General features: G+C 30.4%; 2 protein-coding genes across 4 annotated transcripts; both read right to left on the bottom strand.

The window, feature by feature from the left end:
- Positions 1–14504: 14504 nt before the first annotated feature.
- On the bottom strand, positions 14505–16597 carry LOC136230641 (cytochrome b5). Its single transcript, XM_066019772.1, has 3 exons — positions 16355–16597; positions 15021–15087; positions 14505–14921 (listed from the first exon to the last, which is right to left on the bottom strand). Exons 1-3 carry the CDS (start codon positions 16439–16441, stop codon positions 14665–14667), a joined length of 411 nt encoding a protein of 136 aa, XP_065875844.1. The 5' UTR covers positions 16442–16597; the 3' UTR covers positions 14505–14664.
- A 3268-nt stretch (positions 16598–19865) lies between these two features.
- LOC136230337 (mitochondrial inner membrane protease ATP23-like) lies at positions 19866–21819 on the bottom strand. Of its 3 annotated transcripts, none has more exons than XM_066019392.1 (6): positions 21501–21819; positions 21226–21369; positions 20998–21119; positions 20533–20670; positions 20348–20431; positions 19866–20232 (listed from the first exon to the last, which is right to left on the bottom strand). In XM_066019392.1, exons 2-6 carry the CDS (start codon positions 21305–21307, stop codon positions 20098–20100), a joined length of 561 nt encoding a protein of 186 aa, XP_065875464.1. In that variant the 5' UTR covers positions 21308–21369; positions 21501–21819; the 3' UTR covers positions 19866–20097. The 3 variants fall into 3 exon arrangements, with proteins under 3 accessions (XP_065875464.1, XP_065875463.1, XP_065875462.1); XM_066019391.1 differs by having other exon boundaries at positions 21217–21369; positions 21537–21817; XM_066019390.1 differs by having other exon boundaries at positions 21217–21369; positions 21501–21815.
- Between the last annotated feature and the right edge of the window lie 2000 nt (positions 21820–23819).

Genomic DNA, 23819 nt, shown 5'->3' with positions numbered 1-23819 from the left:
CATTTGAATTTTAAATAAATCTTTTATTTTTAGACATAATTTATGTAAAATTAGATTAAATTTACGTAACCTCATTATTTTATAAGAAAAATCCACAAATTTTATGAAAAATAGATTTTACATAAATTTTTTGAACTTTACATAAATTTATTTTTAGACATAATTTATGTAAAATTTGGCTAAATTTACGTAACCTTGTTATATTTTAGAAAATAAAAATTCACAAACCTTGTGAAAAATAGAGTTTTACGTAAAACCTTTGAAATTTACGTAAATCTTTTAATTTTGAACATAATTTATATAAAGTTGGACTAAATTTAGGTAACCTTTTTATTTTAAGAGAAAAAATCCAAAACTTTGTGAAAAATAGAGTTTTAGGTAAAACATTTGAACTTTACGCAAATATTTTATTTTTAGACATAATTTACATAAAATTGGACTAAATTTACTTAACTTTGTTATTTTATAAGAAAATATGTACAAACCTAGTGAAAAGTAGAGTTTTACATAATTTTTTTGAACTTGACGTAAACCTTTTATTTTTAGACATAATTTACATAAAGTTAGATTAAATTCACAAACCTTGTGATAGTAGAGTTTTACGTAAAACCTATGAATTTCACGTAAATATTTTATTTTTAGACATAATTTTCGTAAGGTTTGACTAAATTTACGTAACCTTGTTATTTTAGGAAAAAAATCCACAAACATTGTGAAAATTAGAGTTTTACGTAAAACCTTTGAAATTTACGTAAATATTTTATTTTTAGACATATTTACGTATAGTTTGACTAAATTTACGTAACCTTTTTATTATATGAGAAAAAAATTCATAAACCTTGTGAAAGTAGAGTTTTACGTAAAACATATATATTTTATGTAAATCTTTTATTTTTAGACATAATTTACGTAAGGTTTGACTAAATTTACGTAACCTTGTTATTTTAGGAGAAAAAATCCACAAACCTTGTGAAAATTAAAGTTTTACGTAAAACATTTGAACTTTACGTAAATATTTTATTTTTAAATATAATTTACGTATAGTTTGACTAAATTTACGTAACCTTTTTATTTTAGGTGAAAAAATTCACAAACCTTGTGAAAGTAGAGTTTTACATAAAACCTATATATTTTATGTAAATCTTTTATTTTTAGACATAATTTACGTAAGGTTTGACTAAATTTACGTAACCTTGTTATTTTAGGAGAAAAAATCTACAAACCTTGTGAAAATTAGAGTTTTATGTAAAACCTTTGAACTTTATGTAAATATTTTATTTTTAGATATCATTTACGTATAATTTGACTAAATTTACATAACTTTTTTATTTTAGGAGAAAAAATCCACAAACTTTATGAAAATTAGAGTTTTACGTAAATATTTTATTTTTAGATATAATTTACGTATAGTTTGACTAAATTTATGTAACCTTTTTATTTTAGGAGAAAAAATTCACAAACCTTGTGAAAATAGAGTTTTACGTAAAACCTATGAATTTTACATAAATCTCTTATTTTTAGACATAATTTACGTAAGAATTGTCTAAATTTACGTAACCCTTTTACTTTAGGAGAAAAATCCATAAACATTGTGAAAATTAGAGTTTTACGTAAAACTTTTGAACTTTACGTAAAGATTTTATTTTTAGATATAATTTACGTATAGTTTGACCAAATTTACGTAAACTTTTTATTTTAGGATAAAAAAATTCACGAAGCTTGTGAAAATAGAGTTTTACGTAAAACCTATGAATTTTACGTAAATCTCTTATTTTTAGACATAATTTACGTAAGGTTTGTCTAAATTTACGTAACCTTATTATTTTAGGAGAAAAAATCCACAAACATTGTGAAAATTAGAGTTTTACGTAAAACCTTTAAACTTTACGTAAATATTTTATTTTTAGATATAATTTACGTATAGCTTGACTAAATTTACGTAACCTTTTTATTCGAGGAGGAAAAAATTCACAAACCTTGTGAAAATAGAGTTTTACATAAAACCTATGAATTTTACGTAAATCTTTTATTTTTAGACATAATTTACGTAAGAATTGTCTAAATTTACGTAACCCTTTTACTTTTGGAGAAAAATCTATAAATATTGTGAAAATTAGAGTTTTACGTAAAACTTTTGAACTTTACGTAAAGATTTTATTTTTAGATATAATTTACGTATAGTTTGACCAAATTTACGTAAACTTTTTATTTTAGGATAAAAAAATTCACGAAGCTTGTGAAAATAGAGTTTTACGTAAAACCTATGAATTTTACGTAAATCTCTTATTTTTATATATAATTTACGTAAGGTTTGACTAAATTTACGCAACCTTATTATTTTAGGAGAAAAAATCCACAAACATTGTGAAAATTAGAGTTTTACGTAAAACCTTTAAACTTTACGTAAATATTTTATTTTTAGACATAATTTACGTATAGTTTTACTAAATTTACGTAACCTTTTTATTTGAGGAGGAAAAAATTCACAAACCTTGTGAAAATAGAGTTTTATGTAAAACCTATGAATTTTACGTAAATCTTTTATTTTTAGACATAATTTACGTAAGGTTTGACTAAATTTACGTAACCTTGTTAGTTTAGGAGAAAAAATCCACAAACATTGTGAAAATTAGAATTTTACGTAAAACCTTTGATCTTTACGTATATATTTTATTTTTAGATATAATTTACGTATAGTTTGACTAAATTTACATAACCTTTTTATTTTAGGAGAAAAAATTCACAAACCTTGTGAAAGTAGAGTTTTACGTAAAACGTATATACTTTACGTAAATTTTTTTATTTTTAGACATAATTTACGCAAGGTTTGACTAAATTTACGTAACCTTGTTATTTTAGGATAAAAAATCCACAAATCTTGTGAAAATTAGAGTTTTACGTAAAACCTTTAAACTTTACGTATAGTTTGACTAAATTTACATAACCTTTTTATTTTAGGATAAAAAAATTCACAAACCTTGTGAAAATAGAGTTTTACGTAAAACCTATGAATTTTACGTAAATCTTTTATTTTTAGACATAATTTTCGTAAGGTTTGACTAAATTTACGTAACCTTGTCATTTTAGGAGAAAAAATCCACAAACCTTGTGAAAATTAGAGTTTTACGTAAAACCTTTGAACTTTACGTAAATCTTTTGTTTTTAGATATAATTTACATATGGTTTGACTAAATTTACGTAACCTTTTTATTTTAGGAGAAAAATCCATAAATATTGTGAAAATTAGAGTTTTACGTAAACCCTTTGAACTTTACGTAAAGATTTTATTTTTAGATATAATATACTTATAGTTTGACCAAATTTACGTAACCTTTTATTTTTGGATAAAAAAATTTACAAACCTTGTGAAAATAGAGTTTTATGTAAAACCTATGGATTTTACGTAAATCTTTTATTTTTAGATATAATTTACGTAAGATTTGACTAAATTTACGTAACCTTGTTATGTTAGGAGAAAAAATCCACAAACCTTGTGAAAATTAGAGTTTTACTTAAAACCTTTAAACTTTACGTAAATATTTTTTTAGATATAATTTACGTATAATTTTGCTAAATTTAGGTAACATTTTTATTTTAGGAGAAACAAATTCACAAACCTTGTGAAAATAGAGTTTTACATAATTTTTTTGTTTTATCAGTCCCTATGTTAAATATCTAAGATATTGTTCAGTTCTCGTATTTTAATAATATATTGTTTACTTTTTATTTTTTATTTTGATCAACAGTTTTGTCAGTTAAATTTTTAAATTATTCAACAGATTAATCCTTCTACAAGGGACTAAACTGTTAAATTGAGCTAAAATTAAGGACTGAATAATATATTATTAACATATAATGACTAAATAGTGATTAGATTAAAATATAGGGACTCATATATTATTTACCTTATAATTAATAATCTTTAAAATTTCTATAATTAAATATTACCTGCTATAGCAGGTTACATTTTTTATTTTTTTTGGTAGGAATAAGAAAAATAAAAAACAAACAAAACAAAACCTAACCCGGGATTAGCCTGGAAAAGCTAACTCCCACCACATCATCCAGAAGGATTGAGGAGAGAAAGGCCGGAGGAACAGGATAATTAGTGACTCCCCAACTTCCTTCATGACCTGCAGCCGCTAGACGATCCGCCACCCTGTTCTGCTCTCTAAAGATATGACAGAAAGTGATAGAAGCAAAGGAATGGCAGAGCCTCTTGATCCCTTTAATAATATTTTTGCCTTTCATCCCAATAGCTAAATTGCTGGAAATTAACCTGATAGCTTCCTGATTATCAGATTCAACACTCAGATTAACAATCCCCATACTGCTGGCCAGTGCAAGACCAGAATAAATACCCCACAACTCGGCTAAGAAGGAGGACCCTATGCCAAGATTATGCGAGAACCCAGAAATCCAAGCACCCCCATCATCTCTCAAGACTCCACCAGCAGCAATATTACCATTAGTAAGACAAGATCCATCCGTGTTGAGCTTTATCACCCCTTCTTGAGGTCTTCTCCAGCAAAGAAAGTGAAGAGACTTCCTCTGAACATAACGATCAAAAGAATCTTCCAAAAAACTATTAATAACCTGGTAGACCTTTTTAGCAAAAAAGTCCACCAAGTCAGGGATATTAATAGAAACAGATTCAAAAATCTCCTTATTCCTCCAATCCCAGATTTGGTGACAGACAATTGAAAAGAAGATTTATTAATTTTAATAAACCTTATTTTTATTAACAAATGTCCAATTACTATTGGATATTAAAACAAAGTAGGATTATTTTTTTTCCAACATAGTAACTACAGAATTTACCATTTATTTATTATTGATATTATTAAATTTATTAGAACCATTATTATTATTATAAGTTTATTAATGTCCAATATTATCATTAAAATTATATTAAAGTCTAATATCATCATTATTATTAAGTTCGGTTAAGTTCGGTAGCATTCAGTTATGTTCAATAGCATTCAGTTAAGTTCAGTAGCATTCAGTTAAATTCAGTTCAGTTCAGTTCAATTCAGTTCAGTTCAGTTCAGTTTTTTTCAGCGATAAAGAACAGAGCCTTAGTAATACTTCAGTTCAGTGATGTTTCAGTTCAGTAATGTTTTACTTCAGTAATATTTTAGTTCAGTGACGTTTCAGTTCAGTAATGTTTTAGTTTAGTAATGTTTCACTATAGTAATGTTTTAGTTCAGTAATGTTTCAGTTGAGTGATGTTTCAGTTTAGTAATATTTCAGTTCAGTAATGTTTGAGTTTAGTAATGTTTTAGTTCAGTAATATTTCAGTTGAGTGATGTTTCAGTTTAGTAATATTTGAGTTCAGTAATGTTTCAGTTTAGTAATATTTGAGTTCAGTAATGTTTTACTTCAGTAATATTTCAGTTTAGTAATGTTTCAGCTCAGTAATGTTTCAGTTTAGTAATATTTCAGTTCAGTGATGTTTTAGTTCATTAATGTTTCAATTGAGTAAGGTTTCAGTTTAGTAATATTTCAGTTTAGTGTTATTTCAGTTCAGTAATATTTTAGTTCATTGATTTTTTAGTTCTGTAATATTTCAGTTCTGTAATGTTTCATCTCAGTAATGTTTCAGTTCAGTGATATTTCACTTTAGTAATATGCTAGTTTAGTAATATTTCAGTTCAATGATGTTTCAGTTCAGTGATATTTCAGTTAAGTGATGTTTCGGTTCAGTGATGTTTCAGTTCATTGATGTTTTAGTTCAGTGATGTTTCGATTTAGTGATATTCAGTTTAGTAATATTTCAGTTCAGTAAAGTGCCAGTTCAGTAATGTTTCAATTTAGTAATATTTCAGTTGAGTGATGTTTCAGTTTAGTAATGTTTCAGTTCAATAATATTTCAGTTGACTGATGTTTCAGTTCAGTAATATTTCAGTATAGTAACATTCTAGTTCAGTAATCTTTGAGTTCAGTAATGTTTCAGTTTAGTGATGTTTCAGTTCAGTGATGTTTCAGTTCAGTGATATTTGAGTTGAGTGATGTTTCAGTTCAGTAATGTTTCAGTTGAGTGATGTTTCAGTTCAGTAATGTTTTAGTTTAGTAATGTTTCAGTTCAGTAATATTTCAGTTCAGTAATATTTGAGTTAAGTGATGTTTCAGTTCAGTAAAGTTTCAGTTCAGTGATGTTTTAGTCAGTAATGTTTCAGTTCGGTATTGTTTCAGTTATGTTTCAGTTCAGTGATGTTTCAGTTGAGTGATGTTTCAGTAGAGTGATGTTTCAATTCAGTAATATTTCAGTTCAGTGATGTTTCAGTTCAATAATATTTTAGTTCAGCAATGTTTCAGTTCAGTAATTTTCTGTTCAGTGATGTTTGAGTTCAGTAATGTTTCTGTTCATTGATGTTTACGTTACATTACGTTACGTTACATTTATGTGAGGATATAAATCAATTGCATGCAGGGAGTAGTATTTAATACGACATCTAGATGACATTACACATTTTTTTTATTGTCATTAATGTGACCTTAAAATATATGAATTCTAGAGATTGTAAGCTTAATAATTATTTATAAATAAATGAATGCTTAAAGAAATAAAAAAAAATTAAGGATTTACAAATTGATCTTCGAATCCTAAGGATTTGCAAATTGAGCTTACAATCCTAAAAATTTATAAATTGAGCTTACAATACCATTAATTAGAACACAATTAATGTTGTATTTGATTGTCATAAATAATTTTGTAAATTCTTAATGTCAAGCTTTTCGTGTTCCCAATGAATAATCATTTATTTATTAAGAGAAATAAATTTAATGCATATAACATTGATTAGACGGATACAAAATTACTCAAAAGAAGACGTCTTCTTATGTAAAATAAAAAACATCCAGAAAAAAAATTATTTCTTGGAAGATGGTTTTTTTTTATGGAAATTGGGACGAGACAGGCCTTGAGCGGGGAGAGCACCCATGGCTCAAGAACTGCCAAACCCATCATATATTAAAAAAAAGAAAAGGTGAGTGTCTGAACAAGAGAAGATGAAGGAGAACACACAAGAAAAGGGAAAGAGAAGAGTATAGGAAAGGTCAAGAAAAACGCAAATGAAAAATATTACAGATGGCATCATTGATAAACCTCTGACAACTAACATGTCATCAGGTAAAACCCATTTTAATATTAAATGACAACTTAAATCATGGATCATTGATTTTGATCTAATGGCTATTAAACACTCTCTATTAACATTGGGGTTTCTCGTATCACTCATCCTTATTTAATTTAGCACCTATCTAATTAACTTCATTAATTAGTACTTGGGTAAATTACATCCATAGCCACTGAAATTTACTCATTTTAACATTATGACCATTAAACTTCAATTCTTAACAGTATAACCACCTAATTTTACACTTTTTAACATCAGTGGCCACTCAAAATCTCAAAACGACCGTTGGCGACTTTAAAATAAGAATTCGAAGAGTTAATGATATTATAAGGAACTTTAATTCTTGAAAATTTTCATTTTGAAATCACTTAGGTGTTGTTTGATTATGAGAGATAAATGAATTTTTAGATACAGAAAACTCCAATAAAGGTGATTTTGGAAAATAAAAAATGTGATTTCATGGTAAATGTTGTTCTTAATAACTTTAATTCTTGAATATTTTAATTTTGAGTTAGTTAAAGCTGAGTGGACACTAGTATTAAAAAGTGTAAAGTTCAATGACCATATAGTTAATAATTAAAGTTCAGTAGTCATAACATTAACATAGGTAAAATTAAGTAGCCATGGGTGTAATTTAGCCAATAATACTTTGTAAGTCCCAATATAACGTATGATAGTACCTTTCAATGAATATTAAGGTTAAGGTTAAAGTAGACCAGGTGAAAATGCAAATTGTTGTAACCCACTGGGAATGAGAGAGTATAAATATTTCCTTTTAGTATTAATGCATTGGGAATGAAAAATTCGTATGAATGTTGATATTAATTTTTAATTATAATAATTAGTAGTAAAGTAAATGTAATTTTGAAAAAGTCAAATTTGTTATTAATCAACAACTTTAAATTTAAATCATTGGATCTTAATCTAATGACTATTATTATAGTACCCATGAATGGTGATAAATAACAATACCCATTTAAAGTGAACCCATATATATATATATATATATATATATATAGGAGAGGGCTCTTGTGAGAACCATTTCTTAGGTGAGAACCACTCAAAACTCTTGAATATTTTAATTTTGAGTTAGTTAAAGCTGAGTGGACACTAGTATTAAAAAGTGTAAAGTTCAATGACCATATAGTTAATAATTAAAGTTCAGTAGTCATAACATTAACATAGGTAAAATTAAGTAGCCATGGGTGTAATTTAGCCAATAATACTTTGTAAGTCCCAATATAACGTATGATAGTACCTTTCAATGAATATTAAGGTTAAGGTTAAAGTAGACCAGGTGAAAATGCAAATTGTTGTAACCCACTGGGAATGAGAGAGTATAAATATTTCCTTTTAGTATTAATGCATTGGGAATGAAAAATTCGTATGAATGTTGATATTAATTTTTAATTATAATAATTAGTAGTAAAGTAAATGTAATTTTGAAAAAGTCAAATTTGTTATTAATCAACAACTTTAAATTTAAATCATTGGATCTTAATCTAATGACTATTATTATAGTACCCATGAATGGTGATAAATAACAATACCCATTTAAAGTGAACCCATATATATATATATATATATATATATATATAGGAGAGGGCTCTTGTGAGAACCATTTCTTAGGTGAGAACCACTCAAAACTCTTGAATATTTTAATTTTGAGTTAGTTAAAGCTGAGTGGACACTAGTATTAAAAAGTGTAAAGTTCAATGACCATATAGTTAATAATTAAAGTTCAGTAGTCATAACATTAACATAGGTAAAATTAAGTAGCCATGGGTGTAATTTAGCCAATAATACTTTGTAAGTCCCAATATAACGTATGATAGTACCTTTCAATGAATATTAAGGTTAAGGTTAAAGTAGACCAGGTGAAAATGCAAATTGTTGTAACCCACTGGGAATGAGAGAGTATAAATATTTCCTTTTAGTATTAATGCATTGGGAATGAAAAATTCGTATGAATGTTGATATTAATTTTTAATTATAATAATTAGTAGTAAAGTAAATGTAATTTTGAAAAAGTCAAATTTGTTATTAATCAACAACTTTAAATTTAAATCATTGGATCTTAATCTAATGACTATTATTATAGTACCCATGAATGGTGATAAATAACAATACCCATTTAAAGTGAACCCATATATATATATATATATATATATATATAGGAGAGGGCTCTTGTGAGAACCATTTCTTAGGTGAGAACCACTCAAAACTACGTAGTTTTGAGTGTAAAAATTAATTAAAAAACGCTAATGTTGTTGCTAGGATTCGAACCCTACCCTCCCCACTTACACTTCACACTCCTTACCATTGAGCCATTTGCTTTTCTTATGTATTATGTTGTGTATTGCTTAATATACCAATGCCCTTGTAGCTTCTATTGTTTAATATTTGATGCATGCACTTATTAATATTGATTAAATTTGCATAATAATAAATTATTAATAGAAAAAAAAAAGAAATTTGCATAATAATGAATTATTAATAAAAAGAAAATGTCCATAATAATGAATTATTAATAGAAAAAAATCCAAAAACATGCTCCAATTACTTATTTATTTAATTCCTTTATATTTTTGTAATTTATGTTATATAAGAAAATATATTTTTTAAAACATACGTTAGAACATATATTTTAACTTTTAAAACACGAACTATGAAGTTTAGAACGTACGACATATTTTTTAGAACATACGTTATGTTTTTTAGAACATGTGTTATGTTTTTTCGAACATGAGTTATAAATTATATTATAGAACAAATGAAAAAACGATCCAGATATCTACTGATTTCTTAGAACATTATACTTAATTTTTAGAACACAAACTATATATTTTTTAAAACATACGTTATAACATATATTTTAACTTTTAAAACACGAACTATGAAGTTAGAACGTACGACATATTTTTTAGAACATACGTTATGTTTTTTAGAACACGTGTTATGTTTTTTCGAACATGAGTTATAAATTATATTATAGAACAAGTGAAAAAACGATCCAGATATCAACTGCTTTTTTTAGAAAATTATACTTAATTTTTGGAACACAAACTATAAACTTTAGAACATATGTTATGTTTTTTAGAACATACGTTATGTTATTTAGAATGTGAGATTTTTTTAACAAAAAAAATGGCCCATATATTTACTATTTTTTTAAAATATTATCTTAATTTTTAGAACACAAATTATAAAGTTTAGAACATATGTAACAATATTTAGAACATCGTCCTTAACAATTTAAAACATAAATTACAAAAATATAGAGGAATTAAATAAATAAGAAATTAGAACATGTTCTTGGTTTTTTTTCTATTAATAATTAATTATTATGCACATTTGTTTTTTTCTATTAATAATTATTATGTGAATTTAATCAATATTAATAAGTGCATGCATCAAATATTAAACAATAGAAGTTACAAGGGCATTGGTATATTAATCAGCGCGCGGCAGAATATATAAGAGAAATAAATGGCTTAGTGGTAAGCAGTGTGGATTGTAAGTAAGGAGGCCAGGGTTCGAACCCCAGCAACATCCCAACTAGGTTGACACCCCTAACACACCAAATCAACCTGAAACATTAATAATAATAAAAAAAAATTACAAAGGGAGGAAAAGAAAGATAAAAAAAGTTCAAAACAGAGAAATTAAGGAAAACGAACATGAGCAACATTACAAAGGTCGTCAAAAACAGACGATTGACAAAAATGAGGAGCCGAATGCCACCATGTAATAGCCGAAACTGATTTGCCAAAACGGGCAAGTTGATTTGTCGTCTGATTGCCCTCTCGATAGATATGAGTGATTATGCAATTCATATTCGAGACTCTAGATAAACACTGAAGCCAGTCTTATCTAATTTTCCAGGGGACCATCGAACTCTTTCCGTTTAGCATATCCACCGCATATGCAGAGTCTGATTCAATCCAAAGATTGTGCCATCCTCGTTCCCAGGCAGATTCTATTGTGAAAATAATGGTAGACAGCTCGGCAATATGTGCATAGGAACTAGAGAGGTTAATAGCATAACAACTAATTACAAACCCACGAGAATTTCTGAAAATACCGCCAGCTCCGGCGCACCGTTCGTCACTTTTCTCCAGCTCGACGGCGGCGTGCACCAGCGAACAATGATAGGGTCCGGCGGAGGCCTAGCACGGTTCGACAAATTGACAATCCATTTTGGTTCCTGAATGTAAAAGTGAAGCCGATTCTGCAGGAAATGGATTGAAGGGAGATCATTTTCAAAAATAGCCATATTTCTGATGTACCAAATGTACCAAACAGCAGTTATAGCAGCCAAATTCCACCATTTTCTCATAGAAATATGTAAACGGACAGCTTTAATCTCCCGGAAAAGACTCCCAAAGGTCAGTATACTACTATGGTGTATGCTGAAAACAGAGAAGACAATATTCCAAAGGCTATTCGACACTGGGCACGTGACGAAAAGATGATCAATTGATTCAATATGACATTTACACAGTTCACATCTCGAAGCAAGTGAAAAACCACATACCTTTAAATTGGTTTGCACCGCAATTTTCCTATGAATCACTAACCAGTAGGTAATAGACCGCCTAGGCGGCACAAAGGCATTCCAGAGGAATTTGTCTCAATCAACTCGAGTGTTGTTGCAGAAGGAGCTATAAATCAGTGGTGAAGAAATGACGGTTACTTTATGGTCTAAATCAACAACCACTTTTTCCGAAGATTATATTGTCTCTATTGCACAAGATAAACCAATTGATGTTGCTTTCATATCTATGATTCCAAAACCTTTTAATGGTACTTTTTCCAGTTTTTTAGTGACATTATATACCTACAATGTTTCTTGAACATTAACTTATAAAATGATTTGTAGATGATTTCACACTGAACATCACAGCTGCAACTAAATTCTTCATCAATCCAAATATTCCAGAGATTTCTACCTTCTTAGAAAAGTATTTCCATCAACCTAAGTTTTTAAATACATACATACCACACTTAGAGACATAATTTGCATTTCTTTTATTCATTTTCAGCATCCAGAGACCTTATCCATCAATTCAGAAAAACAAAGAGAAGTCTCTTCAAGTCATCAACATAGAAGAAGAAAATGAGACAAATAGAAAAACTATTTCAGAACTACTACAAGTTGATATTCATACTGACAAGCTTTGACAATTTCCCATCCCACGTAAAGAACTGTATAATCATAGTTACTCAATAAACATTAATATTAGTTTGATTGCATCAACTTATTTTAGGAAATTAAATTTACCTGCAAAGCAACAATCAAAGAAATTGATCCAAGTGAAGATTGGTGGTATCGAGTTTGCCCAAGATGCAAAAGTAGTATTCAAAATTTTGAAGATAAACTTTGGTGTAAAAATTGCAGATTCATTGATGAATTCCCATTAACATGGTTTGTGTTCGAAATTTTTTAAAAAAACTTTATTTTTCCTACATACTTATCTAAAATTAAAAAACAAGATTTGTTTTTTCTAAATGTAGGTACAGAGTCAGGTTAGTTGTTGAAGATGCAATAGGAATAGCAACCTTTGTTATTTTTGGTCATATGGTTGCAGATTTGATTGGAATACCAACAAGTACCTTAGCAACTGGATTCAAAGACATGCATGAAACCCCTCCTGCTATGACCAAAATTTATGGGAGTGAAAAAATATTTCAAGTTCAAGTTAGTAATATAGTTCAAGGTCCATCTAATATAACTTTTAAAGTTATCTACATATTCAAGGATACTCTGTTAACTCCCAAAAAGGAAATTCCAAGCCCGATATCAGCATCTTCAACTCATTTAACATCACCAATATCCTCATATTCAATCACACCAACTACACGAAGAATTCTAGATTTAAAAAATAGTCAGTCATCCTCTGATAACTCGAACACTGATCCTCCGACCAAAAAAAGACGCTCTGAGTAAGTATGATATGATAACTTTTTCATAATATAACTTCATTTTTTAATATTCTAACAAACTTATTCCTTTCAGCTCGTCAAAGTAACATTAAAGAACCCAGTTTAACCTTTCCTGGGTTAGTTTATCCTCCTTTTAATTGTTCAACAAATACCATTAAATTTTGCTTCAAACTTATAGCTTTTTTTTTCTTATACAGATATAGCAGACGAAAACATTTGGCTGCATCCAACTCCATCCATCCATTCCACTCGAACTCTGCTTATCCTATGCGAATATCATTTGTGCACTTCTTTACTTTAACTATTTCTGTTTTGTATGCAAAACTGCACTTTTGTACCCTTGAATCGATAAATTTTTTGTTTCCTCTAAAGACTATGTAAAAACCTTTTTGATTGTGTATTTTCAAATTTAAATTTCTATTAGAAATTAACAATTATTTAAAAAAAACTAATTATATTCTTTCTATATGAGAATATATAGTTTGAAAGACCATGTACAAAAAAAATTATATAGAATAAGATTCAATTGATAAGGATAATATATAAGATACACCTTGCCCCGAAGCAAAGCGAGGATATCCTTCTATTTTTTAACAATTTTAGTACAGCACGATGTTTTCATACACTTATATATAGGTACTTAAGTAAATAGTAATATAAACAAATGATATCCACTAAGTAATTAAACTCTATCATATTATTTTTAAAATTAAAAATATATTATAAAAATAGTCAAAAGCTTAATAAACTACTCAATATTTATTGAGTACTTGATAATTGCTCAATATATTAAACTCACTCTAATGGAAGAGAATTTAATGAAAAAGTAGAACGATTGGTTTATTATGCTCCATTGGAGACGCTCTTAGTAATTTGAAGAGTGAATAAAAATCTATTAAAGTTAATTTTAACCTAAAAATTAATTTTCTTAGAAACACTATTAAAATAACAGTGTTTTAATGAAACATTTTTTTCAATGAATTTAAGAAACAATTTTCAACATTCCTTCCCACTACATTGATACATTAATCAGACTCTATCTCCCCAATTAATTTTTTTGTTCTGTCCGAAATGAGTCATTTGATTGTTGTTATATGACGTATTGATATAGACGACAATCATACATTTCAGTTATTATTGAGTTTTTTTTTGTTAGGTAATTTTCATGAAAAAATTTATTATAAAAATTTTATTTTTATTTACTATCATATTATTTAATTATTTTCTTAGTTATTTTCTTCCCCGAAGCAAAGCGAGGGTATCTTTCTAGTTTTCTAATAATGCTTAGTAACTGTCCATGAAAAATGCACTAGATTTAGAACATGACCAGATTATTCTTTGTATTATATTTCCTGGACAACCAATGGGATATAACGTTGTATGCAAGGCAGTTCATCCTGATGGCACATGAAGTAAAAGTAAAGAAAAGAATGACAGCATGAAATCTCATAAAACACTAAACAGAACACATATTATAATCATAACTCACATCTTCTAAGATCCTCAAAGGTTGGATGACTAGCACAAACTTATTTTGGTAAAAAAACAAAAAATTAGTTCCATGTTCTTGCTTCTGGACTTAAGCGTCCACTGATTTGGTATAGAAGCGGATTCCAAAAGCCAAACCCAAGATTAGAAGGGGAACTAAGAATTGCAGGAGCTTGATAATGAATTCTGGTGTCTTGTCTTGGTTGTAATGGGGTTGCTTAGGAGGTGTATAGTCCTTTCTCGTAGGAATGGTTGATGAATCAATCTCACCTACATAGAATTCATCCATCATTGCTTTCGCGCTGCTACTATGGCCAACGTCCTCAAAGTCATCGGTTGCATCCTTCCCTATTTACCATACAAGTATCAAATGGTGTTTGTTTCTCCCAAGTGGGTTACAAAGTTGTTCAAATGACTGGAACAGACAACTAGCGTATATCGTATTACCTGTGGCCGACAACAATACTTCATCTCCTCCAGGATGATCCTCCAAGAATTTTGTCACATCATATACCTGCAACAAGAAATAAAACTTTAGCATACAAGCACATCCGAATGTCAGCCATAACATAACAATATAACATTGTGCAAAAAGGAAACTTAAACATCTGTGAAATTCTGGAAAATCACAAGGTGCACATAAATGATCAGATATAACTAGGTGCACACCGAAAGCTCACCTCAAACATTTTAAGGTCCAAACTAATCAACATGTTTAAAGGATATATGACAGGTTAAAAATCTGATTAAGGCATTCCAAAAGTACATCGGCTCAAGTTCTCCCATGACTCAAATTCAAAACTTCTATAATGAAAATTGAGTTCTACTTGAGAGTTATGTTTAACTGATAAGAACCTGTATCCAACTCTATATATCTAGAGAATAACTGAACTCCAGATTCATTGTTATTAGTGATTAGTAGTAAATAAGCAATCTAAAGAGAACTATCCACCAGCGACAAAACAATTCAAACAAACCATGTCGACCATAGAACCATAATATTGAGCACGATATCACAGTCAAAAGGCTCAAAGCCTTGCATCCTGTAACACCCATTAAAATTCTAAGTGGATCTCAATTCTCAAAAAAAAAAAAAAAAAAAGTTACCAGCATATGAATCTAGCTTTGAAATATGACCAATGACCATGATAAAAGTAAATCCTTTGCCAATAGCATCTGAAATTATTGACTAAGGAGGGTAAATGAACAGTTAAGAATTAAATCTTAGATTCTCCACTTAAGAAACATCTTAAGTATATACCACATGCATATTTTGGTTGTACTGATCAACTGAGGCACATGAAGGTAAGAATTATTATACAAAGAAAAAAATAATGCAGCAGGAAGAACATAAAAATGTCATAACGAACATTAAAAAAAAAGTACCAATCCTCATGCAATCTCAAAATGATAAGGAACTAATTGAACAAACAGCCATGCAATATCTCTCAATTGCATTTATAAAAGTAAAATTTGCATCCCTGCTAAATTCACATAAGAAAAGGAAGCAGTTAGTGACCAAAATTTGAAGTTGCGTAATCCCTAATAACAGATCATTCACTCAAAGGTTCATATGCAGACAAAGCGCAATTAAAAGGACTTGTAAAGAGATCTACATACTAATACACAAAAATTGAACTCAATCCAACAAAACATGGTAAACCGAATAGAATCAATTCAATAACCTACGAATCAATTAGTTATAAGAAAACTAAATTCCGCATCCAAAGATAAAAAATCTTCACGGATCCAGTAATGAAGTGGAGATTGGAACCTCATACCTTGCCATCAATAACAAGCCAGCAGTCTTTGGGGGTGTTATGGTCAGAGACCTCAGACAAAGTATAAACCTTTCCTTCACCGCCCATTTCTTATTCTCTGAGGAAAGAACGGGAGAGAAGAGCTTTTTTAGCTCTACCGGAAAGAAGGGAGACTCTGAAAGAGAGAGACTAAAGAGTAAGGTTGGTGAGGTGAAAGGGAGATTTTATTGGTTGGGAGTTAAGAGGGGTTGGTGAGGGGTGAGATGATTCTGTCACCCACCAAACTCTGATCCTTTTTCCTTTTTCTGTGTGCGTGTTTTGCGTTGTTCAGACTGTCGTTTTATTGAATGCTTATGGTTGGCACGTTACGGTTTTCTCCGTCAACGGCTTTTAACGGTGCAGACATCCATTATTTCATTCTTGTCTTCTTGGGGTGCGGCTGGATGATCAAACGGAAATTAAGATGACGGCAATTTTCAATATTCATTAAAAGGACTTTGACTTTTAATTATTTTGTACTCCTTTTCTTGAAGTTATAAAAAGTGTTAGGCAAATTGGCTTATTAACCCCTAAATTTTATAATTTTTAAGGATTGATCCCTAAACCTTTTTAGCTATAAAAATGAAGTTCATGATCTAATTTTTATACACATTGAGTCTCTTATTAATAGTTCCATTAGTTAAGTTGTAAAAAAAAAAGGGTGTGAAAATTAATTACTAGAGGCTTAATCTTTAAAACCCCTAAAAATAGGGTTTTAATTATTGTAAAAAACAGGTTAATTCAAAAAAAAAAATCTACATGGTTATACTGATTTGTAGATGAAGTATTATGATTTCTTATTACGAAATAAGTTGTTGACATTTGTAAAATTGAAAACTTTTGAATTGTGTCAGGAATAAATAGTTAACCTAGTTAAGGGTAAAGTTATAACAAACGTTATTTGAGTCGCAAGCTTTAATGACTAGTATAAATACCATGTATTGTATCCGGTAATAAAAAAAGTGGAATAACACAAGTTTCTTTCGTAATTCCTTCTCTCTAAATATATGTGCTATCATGGTATCAGAGCTATGAAATGATTAATCTTCATCTTCGATTCTTCTCTTTGAATGTTACGACCTAGTTATCTTCATGCACTCACAATTGAAGAGACAGCACTAGATTCATCTTAATCTACAGGCAATAATTTGGTTCGGTTCAAACAATAAATACGGTATCCAGAGATATTACATTCTACAAGAACCAATTTCCTTATTCTTCTCCCAAAACTACCACATCTTCATCTATTGATGTTCAATCTGATTTTGATGTTCATCCTAAATTTCTTAATACTTTTATGACAATTGATCTCATTGTTTCACCTCAAACCCTATTTTCTCTAAAACCTCAAATTCCACCCTCATGTCTCGATCTCTAAGAAAAACAAAACATTTCTAAAATCAATATTTAATTAAAGTCTACTTAAGATGAGCACCATTAGTTTCTGTGTGAGTTTCGCTTTTTTACTCCTACCTCACTTTCGTTTCTCATTTTAACACATATTGACCTCATATGCCTATATGATAAACATAAATTGGAATGGTGAGAAAATTATGAACATAATTAATTCAAAGATCGAACAGTAACCTATTGAAATTGGGTAAAAGGAGAGATGATGTAGAAAGATTTCATCTGCACGATAAAGGTGAAGGACGAACTGAATGTGAGCATACAAATGGGATGACAAAGAAATAGATAAAATAAGAAACGGTTATAAACTTGAAAATTTGATGAGTGTGCAATAGAAGATGTTGGGGAGGGTGTGTTACTAGACGGATTTGGAAAAAATATTGGGTTGGTGGGTTACTGAACGGATCAGGATTTTAAAAACAAATATTATTAATATATTAATCATATTTAAAAATATTTTAAATGATACATCGGAAAACTCCCCCATATTATGTGACATCATCTAATTTATACCCTTACCTAAACTTTTTAGGAACCAAAAAAAATCTAATTTATACCCACTAAACACACTAATTTGGCGGGATAGAAATTAGAAATGAAATGAAAGTTTTTTAATCTCTCATAAGGGTAAATTATAGTACTAATAATCACTGAAATTTAGGTAGTTTCAAAAAGCTTATTGTAATTCATTTTGTTTCCATAAATACATTTAACTTTCATTTTTATTTTGATAAAATCATTTTGACAAATTCGATAGAAAAAGCCATATAAGTTTGAAAAATAGTAACTTTTACATATAACATGTTAGTCTTGTGACAACAACAATAATAATATAATCCAATTGCTTGAATTTGCAATTGATAGCTATTTATTTTTGAGTCATGTGCACACACGTAACTGTTATTGCAATCGTAAAAGTAAATCATTTTCAACATGACTAAAGGCTCGTTTGTTTTACCTGCTGTTTGCTGTTACAGTTTATTGTTTGTTGTTCCTGCTTGCTGTTGTTAGTTGCTGTTTGTTGTTGGAAAAAGCTGTTTTTCCAAAAAGCAGATATTCTCTGCTTTTGTAAAAAGCTGCTTTTCAGTGTAAAAAGCAAACAGGGGATCACTAACCAAACACCTAATGTTGCTTTTCAAGTATAAAAGGCAAACAAGAATATCACTAACCAAACACCTAAAACTCTCCATTTCAAACTGAAAAGGCAAACAGGAGCACGAAAAGGAGCACCCAAACGCCCCCTAACATACCACTATTTTAATGAATTTTTCTATCTAAATTAACCAGAATGACTTTATTGAAATAAACATGAAAGTTTAATGACTTTATTCATCGAAAATAAAGTTCTTTTTTTTTTTAAAAACAAACACCAAATCTCAGTAACTACCGGTGTAATTTACCTTTCTCACAAGCGGGGGCAGAACTAATGGTGTAACCCCAGCTAAAGCCCCAACTAGCTTTTGATTTCGGTTCAAACTAATTTTCAAAGACAATTATTAGATTAAGGTTGTATTCATATCATATCAATTACCAGGTTAGTATCAAATGCGTCAACCCTAACTCTAACTCAAAAAATTCCTTGTTCTAATTATATCAACCAAATTTGATTAGTTTTGGTTTAGCTATTTTATTATGTTTTCAAGTCACATGTAATTTTACCAGTGACATTTAATAGAATATAACAATACTCCTAAATATTTTATGTCGTTTCTAGATTAACAAATTAACCATCCAATAGTCTACTTACATATCATTTTTGGTTCGAATAATGTGTTTACAAGTCTCACATGCAAAACTATGGAAAGTTCGAGTCGTGTTTACAACTAATAATTGTAATTTATACCTTTATCAACTAAACTAATATATAAACACATAAGACAATTTTTATGATAATTTTAAATAGTCTCATTTTTAAGTTAGCAGGTTAACCTTAATCCCACCCAAAAATTTACATGTCAATATTGTGTCAACCAAAACACATTACTTACTAAGTAAGCTCAAACACTACAATAATATGCTGATTTCATGTCGTATAACCTATCGTGTGTAAATTTGTCATCCCTAGGCTGCTGACAATTAAATATAGAGAGATGATAAGTAGAATTAGTGTTTAAAGATAAAGTTTTAATATACATTTTTAAATGAATCGCTGATGAAAGGACCTTGTTGCATTAAGTTGAGTCTCAGCTCATCTCGGGTCCTAGTTCCGTCACTGTTCACAAATAATGTTTGCTCTTTACCCTTCCTAACATTTCCTTTGTTGATCCCCTCAAACCCTTCATCCAATGATAAGCCTTAAATTCAGAAGCCACATCTCAAGGAGCTGTATCAAAAGGCGCTGTATCATTGTAGCAGCGATCCCAGACGGCATCAATTGCGGCCTTGGCAGTATATTGTGAGCAGTTTGGGTTGGCCATCACTGATTTCATCGATCTTCTAAGCACACATTCCTTCAAATTTAAGATTACAAAGTTTATACATTTGATCAAAGTGCTCAAAAGGAGGTGTATATTGAGCAGAAGTTTGAGTATGTGTAAAGCTGCTTTTATAGAGTCTAGATCTTACTTTTCCTTGGCCTTTTAACTTCATGTAACCCCGCAGCAATTCCCTTTTAAAGTGGCAATCTCCGCTTAGTTTGTTAGCACGAATCTATATCAGAAGAATCGAAAACCACGTATCAAAATGGAGAAGCACCAAACACAAATTACAAAAAAAGAGTTCGGAATCAGAATTGACAATGTGATTTCCACCTCACTACAGGCTTGATGAGCACAATTATACCAGTTCAAGTTCGCAGCACGACATTCATCGTAGGCATGAATCAGCTCATGTTTAACCACTTGGTTAACTTCATCTTGGGTGCTCAACTCATTACTGCACACTGTTATCTTACATGGAATAACCAAAAAACAAACATAAAAATATAAATTACTTTATTACCACAATAAGCACACAAATTATTAAAAGTACTATTCTCTAGTTCAGCCAATTTCTGGAAAACCTTTACATAATTCACCATGTTAATTATAAGAAACTAAACTCTACAGTCTACACTACAGTTCAATTAATTAGTTACTTGTCAATTGCACACAGGGACCGGAAAAAAGAAACTTTGAACTTCCATAAGGTACAATTGACAGTATCAACTAATGACAAACAGGTCAATGCAGATAAAACTAACAAAGAATTGGCATGAATAAACAAACAATTCTTACCCCTTTACCGGGAACATAACCACCACTAATATTCATATTGCAATGAACGGCCTTGATGAAATTGTCATCAATTCCACAGCCTGCTTTCTCCAAATGCTCCTTTAAGGATTTTACCATTGGAGCTACAGTCAACAAAAAGACATGGAAAAAATTCAATAGATGAACTTTATAATCAGCATAATCTTATTAGAAAAAATTTACACTTATAGAAAATTATACTTCTCAGACTTTGTTGGATCATATTGTGGCATTCTGTCACTGTCATGCCAATGGGATGAGGGTTTTGTGAAGGATCGTCTGTAAATTCCATAAGAGCTCTGCTTCAGTTTATTTCTTTTCTGGGCTACACTTCACTGTTTTGTGTTCCTTCAACTGCATTTCATTACAATTGAAAAGATAATGTTGATCAGAAGTCTTTGACTAAAATCAACTTCAATTATAAGATAGAGGGGCAAAAAAGAAGAAAAAAAGGTGAGATTTGCATCGAAGAATAACGATTTCACCTTCAAGTTTCAGATCTAGGGTTCGAGTAGTGATACCAGACTATAAAATTGAAGGTGAAAACGTCGATATTATTGACTGAGATGATGGGGCTTTTGCACGCCGAATTGAGACGAGATTATTGCTTGAGTTTGCAGTTGCCGTTGTCGATCTCACCGGTGAAATCACCGGCAACAAGGAGAAGAGAGAGAGACAGAAGAGATTGAAATTTGAAGAGGAAGACGATGAGTCAGGCGTGGTGCAAATTGGTTAATATTAAGTTATTAATTAATTAATATTATGCCTTTTAATTGTGTAGTGCAATTGTAGTGCAAATTCTAAGAAGAGAGGCGGCAGTGGAGAGAGCTCAAACATTTACTAGTATTTTACAACTAATTAAAATACCAAAATAACCTGCCTTGCACAATTTTAGGGTAAATTACACCCATGGCCACTAAACTTTGCCCATTTTCACATTATGGCCACTGAACTTTATTTCTTCCCGGTATGGCTACTGAACTTTACACTTTTTAACACCGGTGGCCACTCAATTTTAACTAACTTCTAAAAATGACCGTTAACGATCGTTAACGACCTCAAAATGAAAATATTCAAGAATTAAAGTTGTTCATAATGACATTTACCATGAAACCGCATTTTTTATTTTCGAAAATTACATTTTTTGAAGTTTTCTCTCTCTAAAAATTCACTTTCTCTCTCCTAACCAAACAACACCCAAATGACCTCAAAACGAAAATTTTCAAGAATTAAAGTTCCTTAGAATATCATTAACACTTTGGATTTTTTATTTTTAGCCATCAATTATCGTTTTGAGACGTTAAGTGGCCACTGGTGTTAAAAAGTGTAAAGTTCAGTGGCCATACCGGGAAGAAATGAAGTTCAGTAGCCATAATGTGAAAATGGATAAAGTTCAGTGGACATGGGTGTAATTTACCCCACAATTTTACTTTCACTTGTAAGTTCTAAAATATATATATTTTTTCCAATCCCCGTATCTCCATACAGTGTGCAAAATTAGGACGGTTCAAACTTACCGTATTAGATATTCAGATCTGTACCAGTATTGATTGGATTCCTGAACTTTTAAAGTATTCTGATTGCTCATTCAACATTTTATTTGATTACATTTTTGCAAGTTCAGAGAACTAACTGAACATTTTATGTAAGTTGAGGGGACAATCGAGACACTTTGAAAATTCAGAATGCCAATCAAACTTTTTGGACAAGTTGAGAAAGGAAATGATGTATTAAGACTTTTAACTAAACATGGCTTAACTAATAATTACACTCGAATTTTTGTACAGATAAGAAGAATAAAATAATCAAATAGGCGGAGTCTCTCCCGTTGGAGTGTATCTAGTCTTCTCGGTTGAGAAGAAGTGTGATTAGGGCAAACCTCTTACTCAAAGCTCTGCCGTCGCCGGAATCAAGGATTGCGGCTATCAGAATCGTTAACTGTTTGACATATCAAGAAGGAATGATGGACAAAGGCAAAGGGATACTGGAGGCTTATGCTAGGCTTCGCCTAGAGGATGACAACGACGAAGGATTGGTGGTTCCCAGTGAAGAGATCCCAGCAATTGAAGCGCAGGCTTCGCTGTTCATTGTAGGGCAGTTTCTAACGGCAAAACCAATTCACTTTGAGAGTATGAAGTGCACATTGGCGTCTATTTGGCGATCGGTGAAAGGTGTGACGATCACGGAAACTGATAGAGAGGGGCGGTATTTATTTCAGTTCTACCATGAACTGGACGTGATGCGAGTTTTAAACGACGGCCCATGGACTTTCAATCAGAATGTTCTGATTATTAAAAGATTGGATATTATGGAGCAAGCAATACATGTGGAGCTAAGTAATCTGATAATCTGGGTTCAGATAGCTGACCTACCAGTAGGATTTCAGACAGAGGCGATCTGTAAACTCCTTGGAAATAGTATCGGGGTGTTTATCGAAGCGGATGAGAAAAACTTTACTGGGCTTAGACGAAATTACTTGCGAGTCAAGGTTGCCATTGATATTAGGGCTCCGCTAAAACTTGGCCAGAAGATGAAACGCAGCGGAGGTGACTGGTTCTGGACTAACTTTCGGTACGAAAGACTACCAAGTTTCTACTTTTATTGTGGGATAATTGGCCACTCCGATAAGTTTTGTGTGCAGTTCTTTGATAATCCATCAGCACCAATTGAACGACAGTATGGGAGCTTTCTTAGGGCAGCAGTTCGTCGGAATGGTATAATAGCCGGCAAAGAATGGCTACGGGAATCGGGCGAGGAGGATGGAGAGGCAGTGATGGGGGAAAATAGTAGAGAACAGCAGAAGA

Source organism: Euphorbia lathyris, chromosome 5 (genome assembly GCF_963576675.1).
Source record: "Euphorbia lathyris chromosome 5, ddEupLath1.1, whole genome shotgun sequence".
Taxonomy (NCBI): Eukaryota; Viridiplantae; Streptophyta; class Magnoliopsida; order Malpighiales; family Euphorbiaceae; genus Euphorbia; species Euphorbia lathyris.
The sequence above is the reverse complement of the archived record's forward strand: the minus strand, read 5'-3'. Positions and strand labels throughout refer to the sequence as shown.